Source organism: Chiloscyllium plagiosum, chromosome 35, assembly GCF_004010195.1.
Source record: "Chiloscyllium plagiosum isolate BGI_BamShark_2017 chromosome 35, ASM401019v2, whole genome shotgun sequence".
Classification (NCBI taxonomy): domain Eukaryota; kingdom Metazoa; phylum Chordata; class Chondrichthyes; order Orectolobiformes; family Hemiscylliidae; genus Chiloscyllium; species Chiloscyllium plagiosum.
The window spans coordinates 6,902,435-6,929,527 of record NC_057744.1 but is presented as its reverse complement, the minus strand read 5'-3'; the positions used below and the strand labels follow the sequence as shown (position 1 = coordinate 6,929,527).

Sequence of the window (27,093 nt, the reverse complement as noted above, 5' to 3'; positions counted from 1 at the left end):
TCAGCTACTGAATAAGTAAATCATTTAAAAGCAACCTTGGTGTTAAAATACCTGGATTTACGGTCTGACTCAAGTTGTAGCACAGATCATTGCAGATTTTCTCTTTATTGCAGAAAGGAAGGAAGGGGGCTCAGTGAATGTTCCCCAGGGTTTGTAGGCCTCAGAGAACTATGATGGCATGGTTAATTGGAGACATGGAGGCAAGGCAAGAGGACTAATAATAATTGCTTACAAAAAAGAGCATTTGATTCTGTTTGGGGTGGTAAACTTGGATTAAATACCAACTGGATTACAGTAAGAAAATCACCTGTTTTCCATGTAGCCAGTCCTGCAAGAAAGACTGCACATTGCTCTAATAAAAACAGAGCTAAAGAAGAGTCATATCAGACTCAAAATGTTAACTCTGTTTCTCTCTCCATAGGTGTTACCAGATCCGTTGAATTTCTCCAGCACTTCCTGCTCTTAGTATTTTTTCTCCTCTCTCTCTGCACCCCTCCTCACTTTCCATCCTCCCGCTGCCTATCCTTCTCTCTCTACTCTTCTGTTGCTCAATCCCCCCCTCCCTCTGCCTACCCTCTCTCTCACTCCTCTCTCTGCTTGTCCTCCATCCTGTGCCATTTGCCCTCTCTCTAACAAACTGTCCCTCCCCCTCCCTATTCTCCCTCACCGTTTCATTTCCCTTGACTGTCATGTGGGGAGAAAGCAAACTCAAGGGCAACATTTGAGGAACTTCCACAAAATATTCCTCAGTCTTTTTGTCCATCATTCTCCTCAGTGAAGAAAGGTAGTTGGGTGGACAGAGCTTTGTAAAAGAAAGGCTGGGTGCACAGTGTAGCTCCACATTGTGAATGTAGTGTGTTTCTGACTGACTGGCCTCTCCCTGCCATAATTTCTGATAACGTGCACACTCTAGCTGTGCTGATCCAAACATACCTCCACTCTCCTTTGCTCACTGTCTCCACTTAATACATCCAAGATATGAAAACGTACAAACTAGGTGCTGGAATAGGCCTTTCAGCCCTTCAAACCTGCTCTATCATTCAATAGAACCATAGCTGATGCTTTGTCTCAATGCCATATTCCCACTTTCTCTCCACAGTTACCTTTAATATCTAAAAATGCACCAATCTCATTTCTTTAATATACTCAGTGAGCAGGTATCTACAGGCTTTCCATGGAAGTGAATTCTGAAGGTTGACCCCTCCCTCTGAGTGAAGCAATGTTTCCTCATTTCAATCCTAAAGAGCCTACCTGATCCCCTGATACTTTATCCCCCAATTCTTGATTCACCACCCAGGGGAAATATCCGCCCTGCATCCAATTGTCTCCACCTGTTAGAATATTTCACACTTCAATCCAATCCCCTCTCATTCTTCTAAACTCTGACGAGTTCAGGCCCAGTTGAGCTAATCTCTCCTCATATTGCAGTGCTGCCATCCCTAGTATCAGCCTCATAAATCCTCACTTAGAACGTAGGACATTATAGCGCAGTACAGGCCCTTTGGCCCTCGATGTCGGCGCCAACCTGTGGAACCAGTCTGAAGCCCATCTATCCTACACTATTCCATTTTCATCCATATGTTTATCCAATAACCATTTAAATGGTTAAAGTTGGCAAGTCTACTACTGTTCCACGCCCCGACTACTCTCTGAGTAAAGAAACAACCTCTGGCATTAGATTGGGGAACCAAAACTTCACACAGTATTCCAGGTGCAGTTTCACAAGGCCTTGTATAACTGCAGTAAGACATCCCACATCTGAATTCCAATCCTCTTGAAAATATCTTGCAATTCTCTTTCAGTTCACATCGCTTGATTAAACAAACCCGCAGCGAGTTTGAGCTGATTCAGTTCATGCTCTGGCAGTACTTTTGGTGTAGACTTTCTTTTCACAAGATTGCAATTAGAAATGGAGAACCAAGATGATTTTCCTTTGAACAGTCAATGATCCTGAAGCCTTTTAAATGGACTGTATTTGGATTTCAAAAGGGCCTTTGATCAAGTGAATATAAACTCATTGTGCAGTAGGTAACACAGTAGCATGGATAGGGGATTGGCTGTCTGAAAGAAAACAGGAAGTAAGCATGAATGGGCCTTCATCTGCTGGGCAGGATCTAATGAGTGGAGTCTTGTAAGTGTCTATGCTCAGGCTTCAACTTCTTACAATTTACGTCAATGACTTAAATGAGGGAGCTAAGGCCCAGTAGCTAAATTTGCAGACAACACCAAGATAGGTGGGAAAGTATGTTGTGAATAAGACATAAGGAAGCTGCTGACGGGGAATCAAATGGAGTGCAATGTGGGAAAATGGCTGGGAAAATAAAAGAACAGAATATTACTTCTGAATTCCGAGATGCCGAGCGACTTGCATGTGTAGGTATGCAGGTACAGCACATCACGGTGAAGCCTAATTGGATGCTCTCTTTTATTGTGAGAGGAACTGAAAACAAAAGAAAAAATGTAATCAGTGGCAAAGTAGACAATGAAGAAGGTTCTCTAAGATTATAAATGGATCTTTGTCAAATCAGTAAATGGGCAAACAAATGGCAGATAGAGTTCAGTCTGGAGGTATTCCATTTTGCTACAAAAAACAGGGATAGGACTTATACAATTAATAATAGGGGCCTTGGGTAGTGTTGTGGAGCAGAGGGCTCGAGGGGTTCATGTTCACAATTCTTTGTCATTTGTATCACATTATTATTAAGCTGTTAAGGGTTCACAAGAGATTTACCAGGACGTTGCTGGGTATGGAAGGTTAGAGGTATAAAGAAAGGTTGGATAGACTGGAACTTTTTCACTGGAGCATAGGAGGTTGAGAGCTGATCTTACAGAAGTTGATAAAATAATGAGGAGTATAGATATGGTTAATGATAGTTGTCTTTTCCCCAGAATTCTGGATTTCAAGACTAAGAGGCATTTTTAACGTGAGAAGAGAGAGATTTAAAAAAGACATGGGAGCAAATTTTTTTCACAGAGGGTGGTTGTGTGTGGAATAAACTGCCTGAGGAAATGGTGGATGTGGGCACAATGACAACTTTTGAAAGACATTTAGATAAGTATATGAATAGGAAAGATTTGGAGGGATATGGGCTAGGAGCATGCAGCTGGAACTAGTTCAATTTGGGATTATGTTCAGCTTGGACTGGTTGGATGGAAGGGTCTGTTTCTGTGCTGTATGACTCTATGATTCTACATTATTCTCAGTTGTTTGGAGAATTGATGAGACCATCTTTTGAATACCGTGTACAGATTTGGTTTCCTCATTTAAGGAAAGATGTAAACACATTGGAGGTGGTTTGAAGGAGGTGTACTAGATTGATGCCTGGAATGAGTGGGTTGTTTTATGAGGATAGGCTGGACAGGAGTTTCAAAGAGTGAGGGATAACTTGATTAAAGTTTATAAGAACCTGAAACGTCTTGACAAGATGGATGTGAAATCAATGTTTCCGCTTGGTGCTCAGTCCAGAATCAAGGAGAGTAGTTTAAAAATTAGGGGTCCATCCCTTCAGGATGGATATGAGGAGAATTGTTTACTCTCTGAGTGTTGTGCAACTTTGAAGAAAGCGAACATGGATTCATTGGATATTTTTGAAGACAGAAGTTGATAGCTTGTTGTTAGGCAGGAGAATCAAGAATTATCAAGGGTGGATGGGAAAAAAGAAATTCAAAACACTGACAGATCAAACATGATCTTATTGAATGGTGAAACAGACTCAGAGAACCTAGTGGTATATTTCTGCTTCTGTTTCGTATGATCAAATAAATGTTCAATTATAATGCATTCGCTGCATCATATCGGAGGTCAGTGATCTGAGATTTGGACGGTTTGTGGTAATGGTCACAGCTCCGTGCTCCCTTCACCAACTCAGCAACTGGGCAAGGCTGGTTATGCATTTAAATTTGACTCATCATATGATGCAGCTTTTGTAGCTAAAATCTAAGTACAGTTCATTCAAAAGGCTTCAGGAGCACTGACTACTCAAAGGAAAATCATCTTAGTTCTCCATTTCTAATTACAATCTTGTGAAAAGAAATTCTACAACAAATTCTACTGCCAGAGCATGAACTGTATTTGCTCAAATTCACTGTGGGTTTATTTAATCAAGGACAGAACAGAAAGAACAGAAAGAAGATTGCAAGACCATTCCAAGAGGATTGGAATTCCGAAATTGGGATGTCTCACTGCAGTTATACAACATCTTGTGGGACTACACCTGGAATATTGTGTGAAGTTTTGGTTTCCCAATTTAAGTAAGGATTTACTTAACTTTGAGGGAGTGCAGCAGAAATTCACTAGGCTGATACCGGGGATGGGAACTCTATGTAATCGAAGAATATGGCTTTTGCAATATCTGCACCCAGATTCCATTTAAATACTCCTTGCAACGGAATTCCAACATTGATATTTGGGTTGGGTTGGATCAGCTGGGATCCTCTCTTTAGAAATAGCAAACGAAGATCTCAGGCAAGCAGATCTGCTTTTCATTGAAGTGAAGTTTCTGATACCAGGACAAAGGAGAGTGGTAGAGATTAGAATAACCAGCAAATCGTACAGGTTTCTCATTGACACCCCTGCTGCCTGGCCTCAGGGACTAATGTTGTCTCCTTTGCTTTCAGTGCACGATGAGTTTCGGTCAGCCATGGTAGAGGGTCCCTTCTTTAGCACAAACATGGAGGACTGTGGCTACAACATTCCCCAGACAGATGAGTCTACACTGATGACAATTGCCTACGTGATGGCAGCCATCTGCGCTCTCTTCATGCTGCCCTTGTGCCTCATGGTCTTTCAGTGGCGCTGTTTCCGTTGCCTTCGACGTGATCACGATGACTTTGCAGACGACATATCGCTGCTGAAGTGAATGAAGAGAAACTATTCAATATGGAAGAATACTCTCCCCCTCCTTTTTAAACTAAGAAACAGCTTACAGTGATGGATAGAACAGCAGGTGTTCAAGAATCGAGAGCGAGAGTTATGGCTGGTTTGAGGTTCACAACTATTGTAGTGTAGACAAAATTACTTCCTCCCCATCCCCCAGTGTACAGGCCCTTCCATATTGTATTATCTTTTGGTCAGATCATTTCCTTGAACTGTGACGGAATATCCACTGGGCAAACTAACAGCCTAGAGATAGTGATGTTCGAGAATTGAGTAACTCAACAAGGTACACAAACTCCTCCCCGCAAGAGATGTCAACTTACTGAAAGAAGTCCATTGAGTATTTCCAAAAGGAAACTGTAAATATTAGCCACAGAGAAATATTTTTTATTTGACAGATTCATCACCTTGGATCATAATCACCCTAATTCCATGGTATCTTCTACTGGACCAATGGGAAATATGTGAGCTGTGGAAATGGTTGTTCATGATGTCTGCTTGATTTTTATTGATCTCTAGCCTGTGCAGCCCAAAAATGGCCATTCACTCCTATAAAATTGAGTGCAATACAATTTTACACTACCAGCACATCAACACTACCTTACAGATATCATTTATAATGTGTAGTGTTTACATTTATGTGTAAATGTCCAGAAATATATGCATTACAGTGAGTTGCATTACATTTATTGGGCAACATTGAACTATAGTGGCATTGCAATGACTAAACAATGCATTTTTGTTTTCTTTCCCTCCTGAAGATCATGAATTCTCTTGCAATTACTTTTTAATGGGTACCGGCCACACTCAGTAGTTGTCTTAAATGGTAATTTATCAAATGCAACCCAATAATATACATCAGTGGGTCCATGGATCTCCATGGTAGATGATGCAGCCATTAACACATGAGGCACTTCTCCACAGAGGGCATGGATAATGATCAATATTGGGAGCTGAGACCATTGTGGCCAAGTATACTGTTATCCACTGCTATTCATAATGAAATCAGGTCGCTCAGCACACAGACTGGAGACTGAACTTGGGAATTCCTGGCTTGTATATTTGTATGTGTGTCATTTATTCAGTATCTTGATCAAAATGCCACTGAGAGGAACCTCAGCCAATGTTACATGACAACTACAACCCAATTGCCTTATAGAGCTGTTCCTGAGATAGCCCCGCTGTGGTCACTCTTGTAAATTTGATGGTGATTTAATAGCAGCGCTTCAACTTGGAACCGGAAAACTAAAGCAAACCTTTGTCTGTACGAGGCTCAAAGGGGCAACGAGCCAATTCCTGCTCTTTGTTCCTATGTCCCAATCTCTAAAACCAGTAATATTTGGTTAATCTTTAGTACATGAAAGTAAATTTGTCATAGTCCCAGAGGTCAATATGGCTGCTATCTCACCAGAGAGAGACATTAATTCACTAACACCTAACCTGATTAGGCAACACTCGTCTGTCAATTTGTCAAATCCTTTCATCATACATAACCATATCAAACAGCTGGTGGGTGACAGAATTAAAGAAGGCCACACTTTTTGTTCAAGTCTCACCTATTCAAAACTGTGATAGATTCAAGTTTTAATAGTATCCCTATCATGCTTCTGCAAAGTTGCCCCACTGTTCACATAGTTTCACCCAGGTGTTCATATCTGGATATTTCAGCATAAGTGTTCAGAAATGTTATATGCAGTTATTGACAAAAGACATTCAAAGCAAGCAACTGAGGTAATTCTTGGGTAAAGCTAGTTGAGACATTAAGACTGTGATATTATAATGCCAGGTGGTCTGCAATAAGGTATTTTGTGAATCACAACCTGAAGGAAACTAGATAGTAGTTGTTACTCTTCTGGGATGTGGTCAAGGGACACAAAGTAGATGAAGGAAGGATCCCTGCCCTGGCTGAGGGGCTTACAACTCAGAGACTTAGTCTCAGAATATGGGCAAAACATGTCGAATTTAGAAAGAGGGAGAATTTCTTCACTCATAGGTAGTGGTGCTGAAATCTTTGGAATTCCCACCACCAGAGGGCTGTGGAGATTCAGCTGTTGAGTATGTTTCTTACTGAATTTCATAGGTTTCAACATTTAAAAAACATCAAGCCAAACGCTAATGGGAAAAAATGGTGTTGATGATCAGCCACAATCTTATTAAATTGACAGTAGGAACTCAAAGGGCTGAATGGTCTACTCTTCCTCCTATTTCTTAATTTAGTCACTTGGTAGGATAGAACTTGTGTATTGCTAAAAACAAAAGACATGGTTTTGATACCTTCGTCAAGATAATTCACAAGAAATGCCAACTGAAAGGGAAAAGTGCATTTATATTGTCTGAAAGGAGAGTGTTGATTGGTTAGCAAATGGACTCTGATAGGTACCAGTGTTGCCACAAAGGATGCACCAGTTTGTGATGATTGACTATTAACTGTTAAGGTTTATTTAAATTTGATTCAGGCAGATTGACTGTGAATGGTCAAGGCATTGCCCTGACAATTGAACCAGAAAATGGCTGTCACTTACTTTGTTCAGTTGAAAAAGGAGAAGTTTGTGTACAAGATTTTTTTTGGCTGCAAAGACGAGAACTTTCAGTACACAGAAGTACATTAATTTATAATTATCAGTCAAACTCACAATGTGGGCACTGGAGCATACTGGAAGCTCTGTAGTGTGCCCACAGAAAGAACTTGTACATACGCACTGTCTGGTTAAATTTAACAAAAACATTTAACAGCCATTCTCTTGTTCATTTCCCAGGGCAATTTCCTGACTGATCAGAGTCAAGAGTGTGTTGCTGGGAAAGCACAGCATGTCAAGCAGCATCTGAGGAGCAGGAGAATCAGCGTTTCGGGCATAAATCCTTCATCAGGAATGTTCGAAACGTCGATTCTGTCTTTTGAAATTCTGGTCTTTGCGGACAAAAAAAAATCTTGTGCACAATCTTCTCCTTTTTCAACTCAACAAAGTAAGTGACAGCCATTTTCTGGTTCAATTGTCAGGGCAATGCCTTGACCAATCGCAGTCAATCTGCCTGAATCAAATTTAAATAAACCTTGACAGTTAATAGTCAATCATCACAATCAGGGCTTATGCCCGAAACATGGGCGGCACGGTGGCACAGTGGTTAGCACTGCTGCTTCACAGCGCCAGAGACCAGGGTTCAATTCCCGCCTCTGGCGACTCTCTGTGTGGAGTTTGCACATTCTCCCCGTGTCTGCGTGGGTTTCCTCCGGGTGCTCCGGTTTCCTCCCACAGTCCAAAAAATGTGCAGGTCAGGTGAATTGGCCATGCTCAATTGACCATAGTGTTAGGTGAAGAGATAAATGTAGGGGAATGGGTCTGGGTGGGTTGCGTTCGGCGGGTCAGTGTGGACTTGTTGGGCCGAAGGGCCTGTTTCCATACTGTAAGTAATCTAATTGATTCTCCTGCTCCACAGATGCTGCCTGGCCTGCTGCGCTTTCCTAGCAACACACTCTCAACACTGATCTCCAGCATCTGCAGTCCTCACTTTCTCCTAATCAGAGTCAACCTGCCTGGTTTAAAATTTAAACAAAGCCTGACAGTTAACTGTTTTAATTGTTAATAGTACATTCTCTGGCAATACCTGTACCAATCAGAGTCCACTTGTCAATTAATGAATTATCTTCTCATACAGTATAAGTGTTGTTTTTCCTTTAAATTGTTATACTTGGATGAGTGCAAGATAGAAAAAATTGATAAAATATGTATTTTTTTCAGCAATTTGTTATTTCCTCAAATTCTTATGGTCTTATGCTACTGGCTGAGGGCAGCACAGAAAGTCTGAACAGTATCATGATGGGGGGGAGGGAAGGAAATAGTGAAAGGAGATAAATCTGACTGAGAGAAAAGACCAGAATTCGAGAAGTGAAGGACTGCGAGAAAGGGTGGGGAAACTATGAGGTTGGTAAAGGGAGAAATTGGTTCAGCTTCCAGAAAGAATCAGAGACCGTTTGAGGTACAGTCACTTTGGCAGCAACACAAAGAGACTGTTTTAGGTGACCCTGTGAGAGGATGTACCAGACATAGCTTTGATGGGAAGGAATCAAAGTCACAATGGGAGAGGGAAACATAGAGTAATTGAATGGTGACAAAGCAGGGACAGAGAAAGAAAATAACAGGATCACATTGGGAGGGACTGGGTGCTTGACGCAGTAACATTGCTCCGCTAGACATCTGGGAAAAGCAAATCAATTCTTTTTAGGCAGACAACATACAACAGAGTCACTGACAACATTCCTGGCAGTTAGACAAAGAAATTAGCTTTTTTTCTGAGGAGAGGCAATGGCCTAGTGGTATTCTTTTTTAGATTAGATCCCCTACAAGATGGAAACAGGCCCTTCGACCCAACAAGCCTACACCGATCCTCCGAAGAGTAACCCACCCAGACCCATTTCCCTCTGATTAATGCACTTAACACTATGGGTAATTTAACATGGCCAATTCACCTGACCTGCACATCTTTAGACTGTGGGATGAAACCGGAGCACCCGGAGGAAACCCATGCAGACATGGGGAGAATGAGCAAACTCCACACAGAAAGTCACCCAAGGCTGGAACTGAACCTGGGACCCTAATGCTGTGAGGTAGCAGTGCTAACCACTGAGTCATAGTGCCACCCCAATTATCACTGGACTATTAATCCAGAAACCCAGGGAGTGTTCTGGGGACTTGGGTTTGAATCCCCCACCGCTGGTTGTGGACTTTGAATTCAATAAATATCTCGAACTGAGAGTCTAATGATGACCTTGAGTCGATTGTTGGGAAAGTCCATCAGGTTTACTAATGTACTTCAGGGAAGGAAACGCCATCTTTATCTGGTCTGGCTAACATCTGATTCCAGAACCATAGCTCTTAACTGTCCTCTGGGATGGGCAATCAATGCTGATTTACCCAGTGGTGCCCTCAGCCCATGAATGAATTAAAAAATTCAATACTGTAGGGACAAATATCAATCAAGAGAACGTTTGTTCTCCGAGTCTGCATCTGTCACAATGTAAATATCACACCTCAAAGTGTCCAAATTATTTAAAAAGAAATATTCAAAATGAAAGACAAAACCAGACATTTCCAGCGAGTTTTTATTGCCTCTTATAGCATGGCCATTCTTTGAAGGAGAGAAAGTGAGGGCTGCAGATGCTGGAGATCAGAGCTGAAAATGTGTTGCTGGAAAAGCGCAGCAGGTCAGGCAGCATCCAAGGAACAGGAGAATCGATGTTTCGGGCATAAGCCCTTCTTCAGGAATTCCTGAAGATTCCTGAAGAAGGGCTTATGCCCGAAACGTCGATTCTCCTGTTCCTTGGATGCTGCCTGACCTGCTGCGCTTTTCCATTCTTTGAAGGAAGAAGGCAGTCCATTGATACACAACTATCAGCCTCTGGTAACCCCCACAGCAATGGGCCTCTGCGATCTTCAGAATGTCCTTAATTGCATTGCTCCCCCAGTAAATAATATTGCAATTAATGGAGCCAGTCCAGGTTAAACAATGCCCAGTTTTAGCTGTGGTTTGGAGGTGTCGGTTTTGAACTGGGGTGTACAAAGTTAAAAATTGCACAACACCAGGTTATAGTCCAACAGATTTATTTGGACGCACTAACTTTCGGAGCGCTGCTCCTTTATCAGGTGGCTGTGGAGTCCACAATGAAAGAGCAGCGCTCCGAAAGCTAGTGCTTCCAAATAAATCAGTTTTAGCTGCTAAACATCACAGTAGATGACAGTGAATCCAGATAATACGTGAGCAATTCTACAGGAGATCAGCAGTATCATTTTTTAAAAATAGCAACAAGTCTGCTCCACTCACCCAGATGGATTTATGATTCTGTTTTATTCTGGAAATTTAGGTTCATCAAGCTCTAAAGTCTCTGACATTGACCTGAGGGAGATTGTAAACACTGGTCTGATTACTAACCTAGTTAACCAAACCGTAGGTGCACACTTGAGAAATAATTAAACCTATGAACGGACTATGAGTACGAATTATTTTTCAATGGAATTTTGCCCTCCTTCTGTTGAGCTATTTTGCCCAATGGAATTGATCAGAATTTACAGACAATCTATATTAAAATGATGCCCTAATTATATCTGTGTCACAGTTTGACATCAGTTCTGATATAAAGAATATGAATTTGAAGTCCTCCTCTACTCAGTTATTGCAATTAGTGTAGAACACTGTGCCAAGACTGTGCCTACAGTTATTTTGCTTGTAATCTTTAATGACATGATTTTCTCATGATCCAATATTGATTGATAATGTGAAATGATTGAATTGTGTCCAATTTATACTCTTGACCTTATTGTCATTTTGCAAAGTTCCTGATCTTCCAGTCTAGATGAACAAAATAACAACATTTGCAAGATTAGTTAATTCCAACTCTGATATTCATGCGGGTATCTGTAAATGTTAATGCACAGTGATATATCATTACAAGAATATTGTTGCATGGTTGGTGCAGATTAGTGCCAGACTCTGTAAATTCAGGTACATGAATTCAGAACTCCTTGTGAATACTAATAAGGTACATGTGCCCATTTTGTTAAAGTGATTTCAGGAAAGTCAAAATCCAATTCTGAAGAGGAAAATACAGGACACGGCTGAGTAATTTGGCAATCTCACTCACTTGTATTATGAGAATCGTTACTGTCAGATAAATATATAGACTGTAGGGAAACGATGCTTAAAATAAATTGCAATTAAGGCACATGTTGGGGAGACTTAACCCGTATTCATGCATGAAAATACTGTCCTGCACAGAGTCTTTGACAGGCCAACTTACCACTGGGTCATCACGATCAAATATAATGCTCACTTCATCTACTGTTCAAAATGCACAGTAAATGTTACTGGAAATGTAGTCAAGACTGAAAAGCCATTGAAACACACTGCAGCTGAAATTAGCAAACTCTGAATAGACCAGGGATTGATCATAAAACAGAACAAAGAACTGCCGATGCCGGAAATCTGAAATGAAAGCAGACATTGATGGAGAAACTCAACAGGTTCGGCAGCACCTTTGCAGAGAAAGCAGAGTTAACGTTTCGGATCCTGTGACTCTGTTTTCTCTCCAGGTATTAATCATGGTAGCATCTTGCTTTGTATGCTTTGACATCACACTCAGGACACAACTTACTATCAAAGGTGCTCCTCAGAGAAATTATTATTAAACTGCAATCCAATTTGCAAGGCTTTAATCCTATTATCAGTGTCTCTGCAAGAAGCTGTGCTCATACGATGCACGTAGCGGTGAGCATTTGTGGACAGAATACTTCAATTTGAAAGAACAGCCGGGGTCAACTCTACATTTAAGCATTGAAATGACAGCAGTTTAATCAAGAATAGATATTCTCAGTCTAATTTGCCAACAGCTGCGTCACCTGGCTGGTGGCCTATAATTTGGGAAATAAACACTTCTGCTCTCTCTATGGTTAGAAGTTACAGAGCTGAAATAACAAAATATCAAGATGAACTTTCAGGCACTAAACAATGGTGCAGTGATGGACTGAACCACAGCAATAGTGCAGTCACAGTCCAGTTACGTTTCATATCATTCCGAGGAGCAACAACAAATCGGCCACTTCGGACTTACTTCTTGCTGTGGCGTATCTTGGCCATTTGTAGCAGAATGTGAAACATCCTTCTTTCTTCAACTAGGTGATAAAATCATTTATAGAAAATTACTTTCTTTTGAGATTGTCAGAAAATGTGGAAATTGGAATAATTTTAAAGGGCTGTTGAGATATACAATTCCCTAAGAAATACTGGTGGAAGAAGGATCTGTAATAGCTTTTATATGAGATGTGGATAAATATTTGACATTTCATTTTAACAAAGTATAAAATAGGGATTTTTAGAGGGTTAGCATCGGCTTAATGATCAAGTGGTCTCCTGTTATAAGATTCCAATTCTAATGCATGCATTAAACTTCATTTTAATTAATATTGTGTGGTACTGACAGCAAAAGAACAGGATGTTTGACCTAATGAGTCCATGTTTGTGTTACACAAGATCCTCATGATTTTTCAATTAACCTTTTTGTCATTATCTTCCTGTTCTTTTTCCTTCATGGTATTCTAACTTCCCTGAAATACATCCATGTCATTCACCTGATATACTCCTGTGTTAGTGAGTTCCATTCTCTGGGTAAACAGGATTCCCCTAAGTCCCCAGTTTATTAGTGACCATCTTGTGTTTATGACCACTAGTTGGATGGTCTCCCCTGAAAATGGAACTGCCTTTTGAACATCTTAAAGACTTTTATCAAGTCACTCCTCAATTCTCTCTCTCCTAAAGTAAATTATCCACACCTGTTCAGCTTTGCCTCACAGGTATATTCCTGCCTCACAGCGCCAGAGATCTGGGTTCGATTCCAGCCTTGGTCCACTGTCTGTGTGGGGTTTGCATATTCTCCCTGTGTCTTTGTGGGTTTACTTAGGGTGCTCTGGTTTCTGCCCACAGTCCAAAGATGTGCAAGTGGATTGGCCATGATAAATTGCCCTTAGTGTCTAGTGCAGGCTAGTCATGCAAAATGCAGGGTTATAGGAATGGGTAAAGGGATGGGACTGGCTGGGATGCTCTTCTGAGGGTATGTGTCAACTTGATGAACTGAATGGCCTGTTTCCACACTGTAGGGATTCTATGATGATAACCCTTCAGTTCTGGTATTATCCTTTCTTTTTGTAGAATCCTAAGTGTCTCTGTGTGATTTATTGATAGTCGGCAGTGGGACTGTTCGTATTTCTTGAAGTGTGGTCAGTGTTCGATACAATTTAAATATGTTCCCTACTTTTCATTTCTCTTCATAGAGTAAAATTCTCCTGCCCCGACAACATACATACACTGTTTTGGTATCTGTACCACAACTCCTCTCTTTAGCCAGATCTGTCTTCTTTCCCCCATTTAGGCCTTTATTCTCTATTAAGCGTTTACCTTCCTTCTGGTTCCCATTAAAATGTCCCCACTCACACTTAATTATATTGAACAGTCACAATCAGTGTTTTAACCAATGAAGTAGAAATCACAGCATTGTCTTTTCCTTACCACAACATCTAAAAATGTATGTGAACTATTTTTTTTATCAAAGTTTGGTTAGACTTCCCCTAGTGATGTGACTGATTAAATTATTATGTGTTGTACCATACAGAAGAGTGAAATTTGTTGCTGGGTTAACACTGCATCTTGGTGGAAGTAGGGCTGCTCCTGAAGAAGGGCATGTGCCCGAAACGTCGAATCTTCTGTTCCCTAGATGCTGCCTGACCTGCTGTGCTGTTCCAGCAATAAAGTTTCAGCTTTGATCTCCAGCGTCTGCAGACCTCACTTTCTCCTGCTACAGTAAGTCTCAGGGTCCTTGATTGGTGCTGGGAAAAGTTTAGCTGAAGTACCTAGATAGCACGTGGTTGTAAGTATGTGACAAGAATTGGTTTGGCTTCTTCCATTCACTCTCTTGTTTGACACTGCTGTCTACAATCCTCACAAAAGCCCATGTATCACTTCAGAACCGTGTTGAGAGCAGTCTAAGTCTGACTCACATGGAAGCACACTCCAGCCAGGAGTAAACATCAACAGGTAACGAGGGGAGAGGAGTAAGTTTGCAGATAACAAAAATCCAGTTACTAAAGTAACTTTGCTTTTGTAGGGAAAATTGTATGGAATAGCAGAGTATATTCTCAAGACACTAATTAAGATCTCAGGATATCACAGATATGATTTGCTCAATAGACATAACCAAATTAGTGTAATTGCAAATGATCAGAGAGCACAATATGATCCCCAAAATATGGATGTTTTTTTTAAAAAACTAGGAAAATTCAGGATTAAATTGAATATTAATGAAATAAACACAGAATTTGTCTTGTGCAGTCACAGAGAAAGAATTGCTCAGGCATTTTGAAATCTGTGATATTAGGATATTAATCATAAAAATAATGGACTAGTCACATTATATGCTATTAGTAACAAAAGCCTTTAAATGTAACTCTTTTTATCATCAAAGATATAATTAACCTGCTCAAAATAAATGGATTGATGTTGTGGATCAACTAACAGACAGAGGAATTTCATATGTTTGGTTGCTAATATTTATCAGTGGGACTTCAACCCCATAGTTAACAGGATCTGCTCTGAAGATCACTTCATAAAATTCTGCACTTCATGTCTTTGTGACCAAGATGTTTAGTGCATGTGAAGAAGAGATAACTGAAACACACGTTGTTTCATTCACTCCAATGTCTTGCTTGAGCCAAGTGTTGAATTGAAAAGCTGTTGCTACAATAGTTAAAGTCTTCATTTCAGCAGCAGGTACACAGCTGTTTCACTGGCCAACTGCCATACATCAAGCAGAGCACATGAGGAGATGTCTCCTTACTTCTGTTCCTGATGTGGCTTCCTGCCTAGCCATATTTGTAATGGAAAGGAAACAAAGGACTTGTTTTTTTGTCGCATCTTCCACATCATCACAAAGTGCGTTATGGGCACAGAGGTACTTTAGAGGTCATTATTATAATGAAAGAAATGCAGCAAGCTCCCGCAAATGGAAATGTGATAATGACCAGATAACTTGTTTTTCCCAATGACTGAGGGAGTAACTATTGACCAGAACAACTTGAAGAACTCCCTTTTTATTCATGATTCACTTAATGAGACCCTGGTTTAATATCTCATCTGAGAGATGGTATCTGTGACAATGTAGCACAAGTTCTTCAGTGATGAGTTACACCTCCAATCTCCTGATTCTAAAGTGACAGTATTACCACTGAACCATAGCAGACATCAATAAACAAGCTTGCTTATCAAGGATGAAGAAACAAACATGGAGGGACTAGAAATACTTCAGGAAAAAGTGAAAACAACATATAATTTGAGAATAGAAACGATCCCACAAAGTAGAAACTTTTCTCTTGCAGGAAGCCCTCTGTTAATATAGTTTACACGTACTCAGAAATATTTACTCAATCGAAAATAGAGATTGATATGCTGATATTATTTTGCAATACACATTTATTTTACATTAATGTTATGTATTCATGCAGTATGTAATTACTTAGAAAAATATGTGCCTGTCCTTGAAAGATCTGATGGTTGGAATTTTACAGATTATGCACTTTGTGCATCTTTCTTTTGGAAGAACTGTTCAATTGACAACTTCTAGTTCCAGTGCAGAGCAACAAGAGGCATGGCACCTCTGGAATAGACTCTTAAATGCGAAGAGCGTTCACGTGTCTGCCAAAATGGTCATTATCAGCATGCAGTACGGCAGCCATATTGTCAAAGCTGCTGAATATAGATAGTCATTTGCTGGTGCAAAGCTTGAGAATCACTGAAGAAAAGATATGTTTTCTCATCCAGACACACTAAAAGAAATCCAAATATAAAGAGAAAACAATCTTTTTTGTCCTATATGAGAAGGGAACGCTGATTGGTGTAAAGCTGCTGTTACCTTGACATTGGAACCTCTTGTGAATTATCCTGATGTGTCCAAAATCAATAGCCTTGACAAAATGAGTCTCTTTTCAGCAAAACTATGTTTGATTGTAAAGGTGCAAGATATTTATTTTTGTGAAACAGGTTATCGTGCAAGATGGTTAACCAGGATCTACAACCATATGTAGATCAATCTAGGTGCAGAGACACAGTCCCTGCTCTGAAAAAACTCACTTTAACATTTGGCTTTCCACAAAAAATTCCAGCACCTTCGGTGGTTATAGAGATCATGGAGATGTACAGCTCAGAAACAGACCCTTCAGTCCAACTCACCCATGCTGGCCAGATGTTCTAAATTGATTTAGTCTCATTTGTCAGCATTTGGCCCATATCCGTCTATACCCTTCCTAGCCATGTACTCAATTTTAACAAATTCACAACCTACTATATGTGGGGTTTTGAATTCTCAGGTTTTGGACTGAGAATGTATTTATCGTCATCAATAATCCATGTCTCTGATGATGTCCCTTTATGGATAGGTGGTAAACGGAAGCATTTTTAAAAATGACCTTTCTTATGTACTATCTGAAAGCTTTTGAAAAATGAAGTGGAGCTGTTGTCCTCTTGTACATATGTGTAAGGCCAGAATACAATTTCTAGGCAGGGACAGTTTGCTGTACAATGTGAGTGTTTCTGATTGCGCAGTTGTGAACTGTGCTATGCAGTTACTCATCTCAGACATAGATTCAATATCAACACCCTACACCTTTATCATTTTGACCTTTTGTTTTGCAATATTTAACATGTTTAAATGCTACTTTTGCAAAGCCTCCTACCTCCCTTGTTGCAAATATCTGGCTCCTACAAATATTTTTACAGCAGCAATATTGTGGAATAGCAATATTAAACACTAAAATTTGATTTTCTCCCTGAAAGGCTGTGAATTTTGGATCAATTGAAACATTCAAAACTGAGATTGATCAGATTTTTGTTAGGTAAACAGTGGTGAATAGAAACAAGGTTTGGATCAGTCAAAATGTAAGGAACAGTATACAGGGGAATAGATTAAATAGTCTATTCCCTTTCTCCTAGCTATTACCTGAACTTATTACCTTTCAAATATCTCAATATTAGTTTTGTCTGGAATCCACATGAAAGAAAAGCATGGATCCTTTTTGAATAAATTAGATGCTAATGCAAACGCTTTGTGTGATCATGCTGTTTTTACACTAAAAACTTCAGGCCTACTCTTAACTCTGCACAAGCAGATGTCTTATAAATGAGTTCTCAATAGCACATTGCACTTGGTGACCCACGCAATCATTGTGGTTTGGAGAAAGGTTTTTGGAGGTTAGTAAAGGTCAGATTGAAAATCTTAAGAAACATTACTGTGATAAGTATATTTTTAAAAATTGTGTGTTTACAGTTCCTTTCACAAGTCTATAATTTGTCAATGCACCACTAATTCTTGTCTCTCCTCTTTTCTTGAATGCATCAATTTTGGCTTTGTATTGTTCCACATATGCTGAGCATTCTGAGGTACTGCTTTATAACATCTGGCAGACTGTTGTAGATGAGAGGCATCTCATCAAAGAACATATTCTTTTGATACTTGCACTATTGCCCAATGAAGAAAGATCATGTTCAGGAAGTCCGAGTTAGTTCAACTACAGTGCAATATATTCACTGCAGGAAAGATCAGCTAATTCAAGAAAGTCCTTATTTGTATTAATGAAAGAATTTTTAAACATTGAAAAGTAGTATAGTTAACCATATGAGGGAGAAAACAATAGGAAGGCACATCGACAGTGTGAGGTGAAGCAATGTGGTTGGTAGTTTCTGTGCAGAGTTGGCAGAGTTCTTCTGGGCCCAGATGCCTGTTGCTGTGCTGTAACATCTTATGCAATATTCCCAGAAAACTAGTTGATGAAGAAAGCTTCTACATTAGAGGATATTCTTTAACCAAGCCAAATGCTAATGTTGCTGATGCAATGTTTTCAACATGAAAACAATTCTCATCCAGCATTACCTCCGAATGTTCTCATTCACCTCGATGCACCAAATGGTTATGTTTGGGATGTTTAGTAAATGCTTTCTTCTGACACACCTGTAGGCATCAGTGAAGCCAACAGATTAAAATATCATGTCCTCCGAAAGCCAATTTCATTTATTAAGGACACATCTATCTCAAACACCTTGCATTGCATATATTTCTTATCATATTCCCTCATTACAAATTTTATGTCAATGTCTACGATAGAAACTTCCTATGTAAACATGTCACCCTGTAATAACGTGCTTACACCAGGTGGTACTGTAGCATCAGAATTTTGCATGTTTCGTCTGTTTTCTAGCCTGCAGACAAAGTCACAATATTACAACTAAACAACAAGTAAGGATGGGATGTATGATTAGAAACTAAGTTACACTAGTCCCTCTCAAAGAGTCAAAACATAGCTCCAAATCCCAGTTCCTCCCATCTCCTCTGTATCATGTTGCTGGATTGATTCCACAGAGATAGATAATAGTCTCCTTACATGTAATTCAGCCTAAATCAAGGGCTGATCCCTGGGCCAGATGTCTCAAACTGAAAATGTTGGAAAAATAAAGCAGATTAATCAAAGAAGATGTCACAGCCTTAATCTCTTCATTCATCAGTGTAAGCATTTTCACTTTTTATTCGAAACTCACGTCAATAAAAAGTAACAAATCATCCGGATACACACTATAGAAAAACGTGTTACATACAGTCTGAAAATATAATGTCCCTTTTCTTTGCTTTTCAGGATCAGATATATGTGGCATGTTACTTTGTGTATACATAGGAATATACAGAGCTGAAAAGGACAACGATACCAATGTAGCTGCCTGACTGTACACCAGAAATAGAATAGATAGGTCACTATTTCTCACTCAGAGGTAATGGTTCAACTGCCATTTCAGGATTGAGCAGAAAAATCTGATGGGATGCCTCCCTATCTCAAGCACTCTCGTTGGAATGAGCTGTAAATTCTGCCTGTCTGAGTAGGTGCAAAACATTCCATTTCCCTATTTCAGAAAAGAACATGGAGTTCTCCCTAGCTCCTGGCAACATTTATTTCTCCATCAACATCATAAAAACAAATTATCGCATTGCTGCTTGTGGGAGAGTACTGTGTTGCACATTGGCTGTTACAACACTGACTAGATTTCAAAAATACCTCAATGTCTGGTAAGTGCTGTGAAATATCCTGCAATCACAAAGGTGTTATATAAATGCAAGTTCTTTTTGTTTACTTTAAATTCCGGGATTGATTTTCTTGTGAATGTCTGTGTAACACTCTCTGAAAGCTGTTGTAAGCAGTCTCGATTACTTCCTTCTGCACTCCATTCAAAACACTTACCATTCCACTAGTCATGTTCATCCATCCCTCTGCCAAGCTTCAGATCAAAAACGCCATATGTAGCTCTCATTTCCCAGGCTAAACAATATGAACGGATGGGAAAGGGGCAAAAATGTCTAATAAATTGTGTTTCTCTTTCAATCAAATCTAAGCAATATTGATCATTGACAAATTCATTGTTGTTCATTCACAATGTAGATTTATAGAAGACAAGATTAAACACATGGAAATGATGTCATATTAATTATAATTACAAGGGCAGTTAGTACCTTTGTTTTTTTCCCCCAAATCAAGTGAATATCTTTCTGGAACCAATTAAAAAACTTGTCTGTATAACATATAAAGATGCTAGTGTTAGCTGGAATGTATTTGTAATGTGTGATTATTAAGTTCTCTCATGTATATAAGACATAATAATGATTTGTATGATGAAGAAAAAAAGACTTAAGATTCAGAAGAGCTTACTGGATAATTGTTTTATTTCCACTCCTCAAAGTCTTTGAAGTTCCAAGTCTCCTACTTCGAACCGAACTATGAGAGGTCAATGTGCATGACATTTTTGGTCTAATTGTAACTCACATCCTAACTGACAGAAATCAGACAATCTCCTCCAGATTTTCTCTCTGCCTCTCTATCGTAGTTATTGGCTGCAGCAGATTTCCACTCATGAGAAATTAAAACAGAAAATGCTGAGCATACTCAGCAGGTCAGGAAGCATCTATGGAGAGAGGAACAGAATTGATACACAGGCTGATGAACTTTCAAATGCAATCTCTTTCTTTCCTCACAGATGCAGTCTAATTTGTTCAGTATTTCCAGCATCTTCCATTTTCTAATTTTCAGTTCATGTCTGAAGATGGGTATTTTCTTTGACTGCATGTGCGAGGCTGGAGATTGACAAATGGCTGAGATGGTCAGTCAGAAAAGCAATCACTGTGAAGCTGTACCGTCCTCTTATTTTCCTCTGTACATTAACGTGCCAGACAACAAACGGATTGTACACAGATGCATTGGTACAGACAGATTATTCAGAAAGTGTATTTTATTGATGTACATTTTCTTCTTGCATAAGATCTTTGTATTGCTGGTCAGGCCAGTAGAATTAGAATCCCTACAGTGTGGAAAAAAGCCATTTGGCCCAACAAGTCCACACCAACCTCCCCTACACCTATTAGTCTACATTTCCCCTAATTAATATACTTAACCTCTCCATCCCTGAACACTATGGGCAATTTAACATGGCCAATTCACCTACCTTGCACATGGTTGGATTGTGGGAGGAAACCAGAGCACCTGGAGGAAGCCCACACAGACACAGGGAGAATGTGCAAACTCCACACAGTCACCCAAGGCGGGAATCGAACCCAGGTCCCTGGTGCTGTGAGGCTGTCAGGCCCTGAGCCACCGTGCTGCCCCCAGTGACTAACATTTGTTGCCTATCCCTTGAGAACGTTGTGGTGAGTCACCTTCTTGAAACACTGTGGTTTAGGTCAGCCTCAGTTCTGTTTGGTAAAATCTTCCAGCTTTTTGATCTAGCAACAGTGAAAAAACAGTGGTACAATTCCAAGTCAGGATTGGGGGAGCCTACAGGCAGTGGGGTTCTCAAGAGTCTGCTGGCCTTGTCCTTCTGGGTGAAGGAGGCTGTAGGTTTTGCAAGGTGCTGCTGAAGAAGTTGGTGCAGTGCATCTTGAAGATGTTAAGATACTGCTGCCACTCTGTGCTGGTAGTAGTGGGAATGAATGTTAAAGGTGATGGATACAGAGCCAGTCAAGTTGGCTGCCTTGTCCAGTCATTGAGTTCCTGAGTGTTGTTTGACATTTATGTGGCATGAATATTACTTCTTACTTTTCAGCCTAAATCTGAATGTCCATATTTTGCTGTTGATCAACTATGTCACTGTCTGAGGAGTCTCAAATATTCAGCATCATTTATGATCCCTCAGGTATTGAAGCAGTCCATGTACAAATGTTGGAAGACCTGGACAACCTCTAGATAACATTCATACCACACAAATGCCAGGCAAACCCCAAGAATCTAACCATCACCCCTTGACATTCAATAGCATTGCCATCATGGAAACCCCTATTATCAACATCCACGGGACTACCATTGACAAGAATTGTGCTGAACTAGCCATATAAATACTGTTGTTACAAGAACACATGAGAAGCTAAGAATCCTGCACCTCCTGATTCCCCAAAGCCTGTCTACCACCTACAAGGCACAAGTCAAGAATTTGATGGAATATTCCCCACATGTCTGGATGGGTGCAGTTCCAACAATACTCAGGAAGCTTGATACCATCCAAGACAAAACAGCCCTCTTGATTGGCATCACATCCACAAACATCCACGCTCTTCACCAGCAATGCTCAATAGCAGCAGTGTATACAAGTTGCACTGCAGAAACTCAGTGGTGTTTCTTTGACTGCACCTTCCAAACTCATGACCACTTGCATCTAGAAGGAAAAAAAGCAGCAGATATATGAGCATACGGGCCCCTGCAAGTTCTTCTCCAAGCTACTCACCATCCTGACCTGGAAATATATCACTGTTCCTTGCAAAAAGAGGAAGAACACCTATACAATGTATTCGCCAAAAATGGATACCTGCGCAATTTCATCAACAGATGCCTAAGAGAAAGACAACGGAACGAGGACAAGCCACAACCCAAAGGACTAGCCACACTACCATACATCAAGAACATTTCCGAACTGACAGCCAGACTACTGCGACCACTAGGATTCATAACAGCACACAAACTAACAGCCACTCTCAGACAACAACTCACCAGAACGAAGGAGCCGATACTCAGCATGAGCAAAACCAATGTAGTGTACGAAATCCCATGCAAGGACTGCACAAAATACTACATAGGACAAACAGGAAGACAGCTAATGATCCGCATCCATGAACACCAACTAGTCACGAAACGACACGACCAGCTATCCTTAGTAGCCACACACGCAGATGACAAGCAACATGAGTTCGACTGGGACAACCCTACTATTATAGGACAAGCCAAACAGAGAACAGCCAGGGAATTCCTAGAGGCATGGCACTCATCCACAGATTCAATCAATAAGCACATCGACCTGGACCCAATATACCGACCACTGCAACAGACAGCTGGAACTGACAACCGGAAGCGGCAGATTCAAACCACTATAAATGCCGGAGGAAAGATCACAGAAGCGCTTCACAGGAGGCTCCAAAGCACTGAGGATGTCACCTAGACAGGGGACGAAACATCTGCAACACAAATTCCCAGCTCGGCGAACAGAACCACAACGAGCACCCGAGCTACAAATCTTTTCACAAACTTATAGCACATGGAGTACAACCGTCAAGAAGGCAACTCAGCGCCACCTTCTCAAGGGCAATTAGGAGCCCCACAATCACGTTCTGGGTGACAACATTCTTGTGCTAGATATGATTGAAACCATTAGAAAGCTTTCACCCCCAATTCCCCATTGATTCTCATGGCCCCATTGTCTCATGTATGAATTTTTAAAAAAATGAAAATGAACAGTGCGATCATGAGCAAACAACACCACTTAGGTTTGTATGATGGAAAGGTAGCTGAGGATGATTGGGTCTGAGACACCATCCTGAGGAAGTCCTCTGAGGATGTGCTCAGATTCAGATGTTTGACATCCAATAATCCCAAACATTTGATCGACTGTGATTGCATCAAATGGCTCAACAGGCCAAGTGGTGTACTCTTGGTCATGTGTTTTACGTTTCTTAAGATCATCAAATCATACAGTACGGAAGAGGTCCTTCATTCCATCAATACCTCCAAAATCCTAGAATCCCTAGAGTGTGGAAACAGGCCCTTTGGCCCAAAAAGTTCACACTGACCCTCCGAAGAGTAACCCACCCAGACCCATTCCTCTACTCTATTACTCTACATTTATCCCTGACTAATGCACCTAACCTACACATTCCTGGACACTATGGGCAATTTAGCATGTCCAGTTCACCTAACCTACACATTTTTTGGCATGTGGGAGGAAACCCACACAGAAATGGAGAGAATGGGCAAACTCCACACAGACAGTTGCCCCAGGCTGGAATCGAACTTGGGCCCCTTGCACTGTGAGGTTGCAATGCTAAGCACTGAGTCACCATGCCACCTGTACTAGTCTCACTTTCCTACACTAACTCCATAGTCTTGAAAGTTATGACATTTCAGGTGCTCATCCATGTACCTTTTAAAGGTTTTCCCACCACAATTATCCGTCCCAGGCAGTACCTTCCAGAGCCCCACAATCACGTTCTGGGTGACAACATTCTTGTGCTAGAGATCATTAGAAAGCTTTCACCCCAATTCCCCATTGATTCCAATTTTACTAGAGCGCCTTGATGTCTCACCTGGTCAAATGCTGCCTTGAAGCCAGAAAACTCATTGTCATCTTGTCTCTAACGTTATTCATTTATCCACTTTCAGATTAAGACTGTAATGATCAGCGGGTTGGTCTTGGTGGAGCCCAAAACGAGCAGGTTATTGCTGTATAGATCACTGCTGCCTGCACGCTCACACTGTACTGATGATTAAGCGCAGATTGGTTAGGCAAGACTTGATTCGGTTTGTCCTATTTTGGATAGGACAAACTTGACTAATTTTCCACAGGCATAATTTAGGAGGTTACACTATGTACATACCTGCTGTAGTTAAACAAATGATTCCAAACTACTCTCAACTCCTTATTTTTCTGTCAAGTATTGGCCTTGTGAATATTATGGTGAAATGTATGACTTATCCTGAGAGATAACTTTTATCTCCCTGCCCTCCAAACAAATTCAAATAGTCAGTGAGAGGAGCAATGCATCTCAACGCTGATGCTGACTTTGCTAATTTTTGTGTTATTTCAGCACTATACAGAAAGAATTACAGATATTTTCCCTTAAACAGAGGTTAGCAGTTGCTCTAATAGAGAGTTTTAAACAAAATCACAAATTGCTGGAGAAATGCAGCAGGTCTGGCAACATCTGTAGAGAGAAAGCAGACTTAATGTTTCGGATCCAGTGAGCCTTCATGGTTCTGGAGAAAGGTCACTGGACCCAAAACATTAACTCTGCTTTCTCTCTACAGATGTTGGCTGACCTGCTGAGTTTTTTTCCCAGCAATGTCTGATTTTGTTTCTGATTTCCAGCATTTGCAGGTTTTTTTTGTAGAGTATTTTAAACTTCTTTCATGGACGAAAAGTCACCAGCATTTATTGTCCATCCCTCACTACCCTGTAGAAGGCGACATTGAGCTGCTTTTGTGAACCATGGCAGTCAATGTGTAATTTGACCACAGTGATATTAGGGAGGGGCTTCCAGGATTTGGACCCAGTGACACTGAAGGAACAACAATATATTTTCAAGTCAGGATGGTGTGTAGCTTGCTGGGGGGAATATCTGCTGCCCTTGTTCTCAAGATGGTAGGGGTGGCACGATGGCTGAGTGGTTAACGCCATGGACATGGTTTCGATTCCAGCCTCGGGCAACTGTCCGTGTGGAGTTTGCACATTCTCCCAGGGTCTGTGTGGGTTTCCTCCGGGTGCTCTGGTTTCCTCCCACAGTCCAAAGATGTGCAGGTTAGGTGGATTGACCATGCTAAATTGCCCATAGAGTTCAGGAATGTTCAGGCTAGGTGGGATAGCCAGGGGAAATGCAAGGTTATAGGGATAGGGTAGAGGATGGGATGCTGTTTGGAGGATTGGTGTGGACTCAATGGGCTAAAAGGCCTGCTTCCACAATGAAGGGATTCTACGATGACGACAGGCTGTGGATTTGGAAGGTGCTGCCAGAGTGTGTTGCAAGGGGATGAGAGGTTTTATGAGATAAACATTGGCCAGATGACATAGATTTACAGACAGTGGCAAAATAATTAAAGGGAAGACACAGAGAATTGTTTTACGAAGAGTTGTCAGGATTTGCAATGCATAGCTTTAAGAATTGTTGGAACCCATTCCCTGAATAATTTTCAATATGAACCAGGCAGGTCCTGAGGAATTAGGGTTACAGACAAAAAAAAAGGAATGTGAAACTAAGCATGACTGTTCCTTTGAAATGCTAGCATGAATGTGACAGGCTAAATGGTCACCTTGTGCTACAACTTTCTGGACTTCAAATCAACAGAAACTTCGCAGCAGCCCACTCAAAAAAAACCTGGAGAATTAACTACTAGTAGATCCAAAAGTGACACTTAAAACAAATGACACAGAAACATGAACAAAGGATCAGTTTTTCCATGAAATGCACTGTAAGGGAAAACTCTACAATCCACCAGGGTTTTGTCTCATCTGTTTGGAGCTATAAGAAAGCAAAGATCAGTAACTTCTAATTAGGGAAAGAATATTTTTATGCGACACTGAAGTATTATACATATTTATAGTTATTCGCAAAAGTCTTAGGCACGAGATAAGATGAAATTTTTGCAATCATAACCCTGCGTGGGTTGCATTATAAAGTTGTTAAAAATCAGAAGTTTCAGTTCCAAAATGTTTGGTCCATTCTGCATTTTAATTTAGACATTTGAAGGGACTTGTGGTTCCAGTGGTAAAGGAATATAATGTAGAATTGAGAGCTTCAATATCAGTTAAGGTGCAGGTTCCAGTAGCTCTGCTTAGAAGACTGGCACATTCATCAATCCAAACTTGTGACTTTGAGAGAAAATTCCCCATCCAAATTTTCATACTTAATACACATAGTGATGCTCAACTATTGCTCCTGTCAGAGACTTCACTCACCTTCTTGGCATATTGGACAGAACTGGAGATTTACAAGAATGGCTCCAGGCATGAAAAGAAAATCAGTTCAAAGAATTGTTACAGCATGGCAGGATGTAGCCAAATGACATATCATGCCAGAATTGGCTCCATTTCCAAATGCCATTTCTATTTCTCAGTGCCAATCTCCTGCCTTTTCCCCATATCCTTGCAAACCCTTTCCATCCAAATTGAACCTGCCTCCACCACATCTCCAGGCAGCGCATTCCATACCATTCTATCATCCTCTCCCACTTGGCAGCAATAATAATATATAATACAGAAGATGGACTGGCAAATCCACCCAAGGCATGGTTGATGGTTTAGCCATCTTAAAGATGGTGACAGCAGTAAGGATTCTGCCCATTATGAAGAAGACCATTTAACCTATCTAGTCAATGTCAACTCCCATAGAACAATGCAATCAAGTGCACTCCCTCTGCTCAATTCCGTCATAGCCTGCAAACTTATTTCCTTCAAATGCCCATCAATTTCTTTCTGAAACAATTGTTTCTGCTCCCACCATGCTCATGGGCAGGTCATTACCTCTTACTGTGTAAAAATGGTTCTTTGGTAGTGTGGGGGTTAAATTTTAAAAAAAAAGAAAGAAAAAAAAAGAAAAGAAAGAGAAAAAAAAACAGGTG

At 40.5% G+C, this 27,093-nt stretch overlaps 1 protein-coding gene across 2 annotated transcripts in view; it reads left to right on the top strand.

The window, feature by feature from the left end:
• bace1 (beta-secretase 1) overlaps window positions 1–8,352 on the top strand; it is a 118,453-nt gene extending 110,101 nt beyond the window's left edge. Inside the window, exons 9-10 of one of the 2 annotated variants that reach the window (XR_006309361.1) lie at window positions 4,618–7,840; window positions 8,312–8,352. Coding sequence is in view for 1 of the 2 variants with exons in the window: in XM_043676578.1 (XP_043532513.1) it covers window positions 4,618–4,859 (242 nt within the window). In the remaining variant the exon portion in view is untranslated. Of the gene's footprint in view, window positions 1–4,617; window positions 8,029–8,311 lie in introns of those variants that run through there. The other variant, XM_043676578.1, reaches the window with a different exon arrangement.
• The last annotated feature ends 18,741 nt before the right edge of the window (window positions 8,353–27,093 follow it).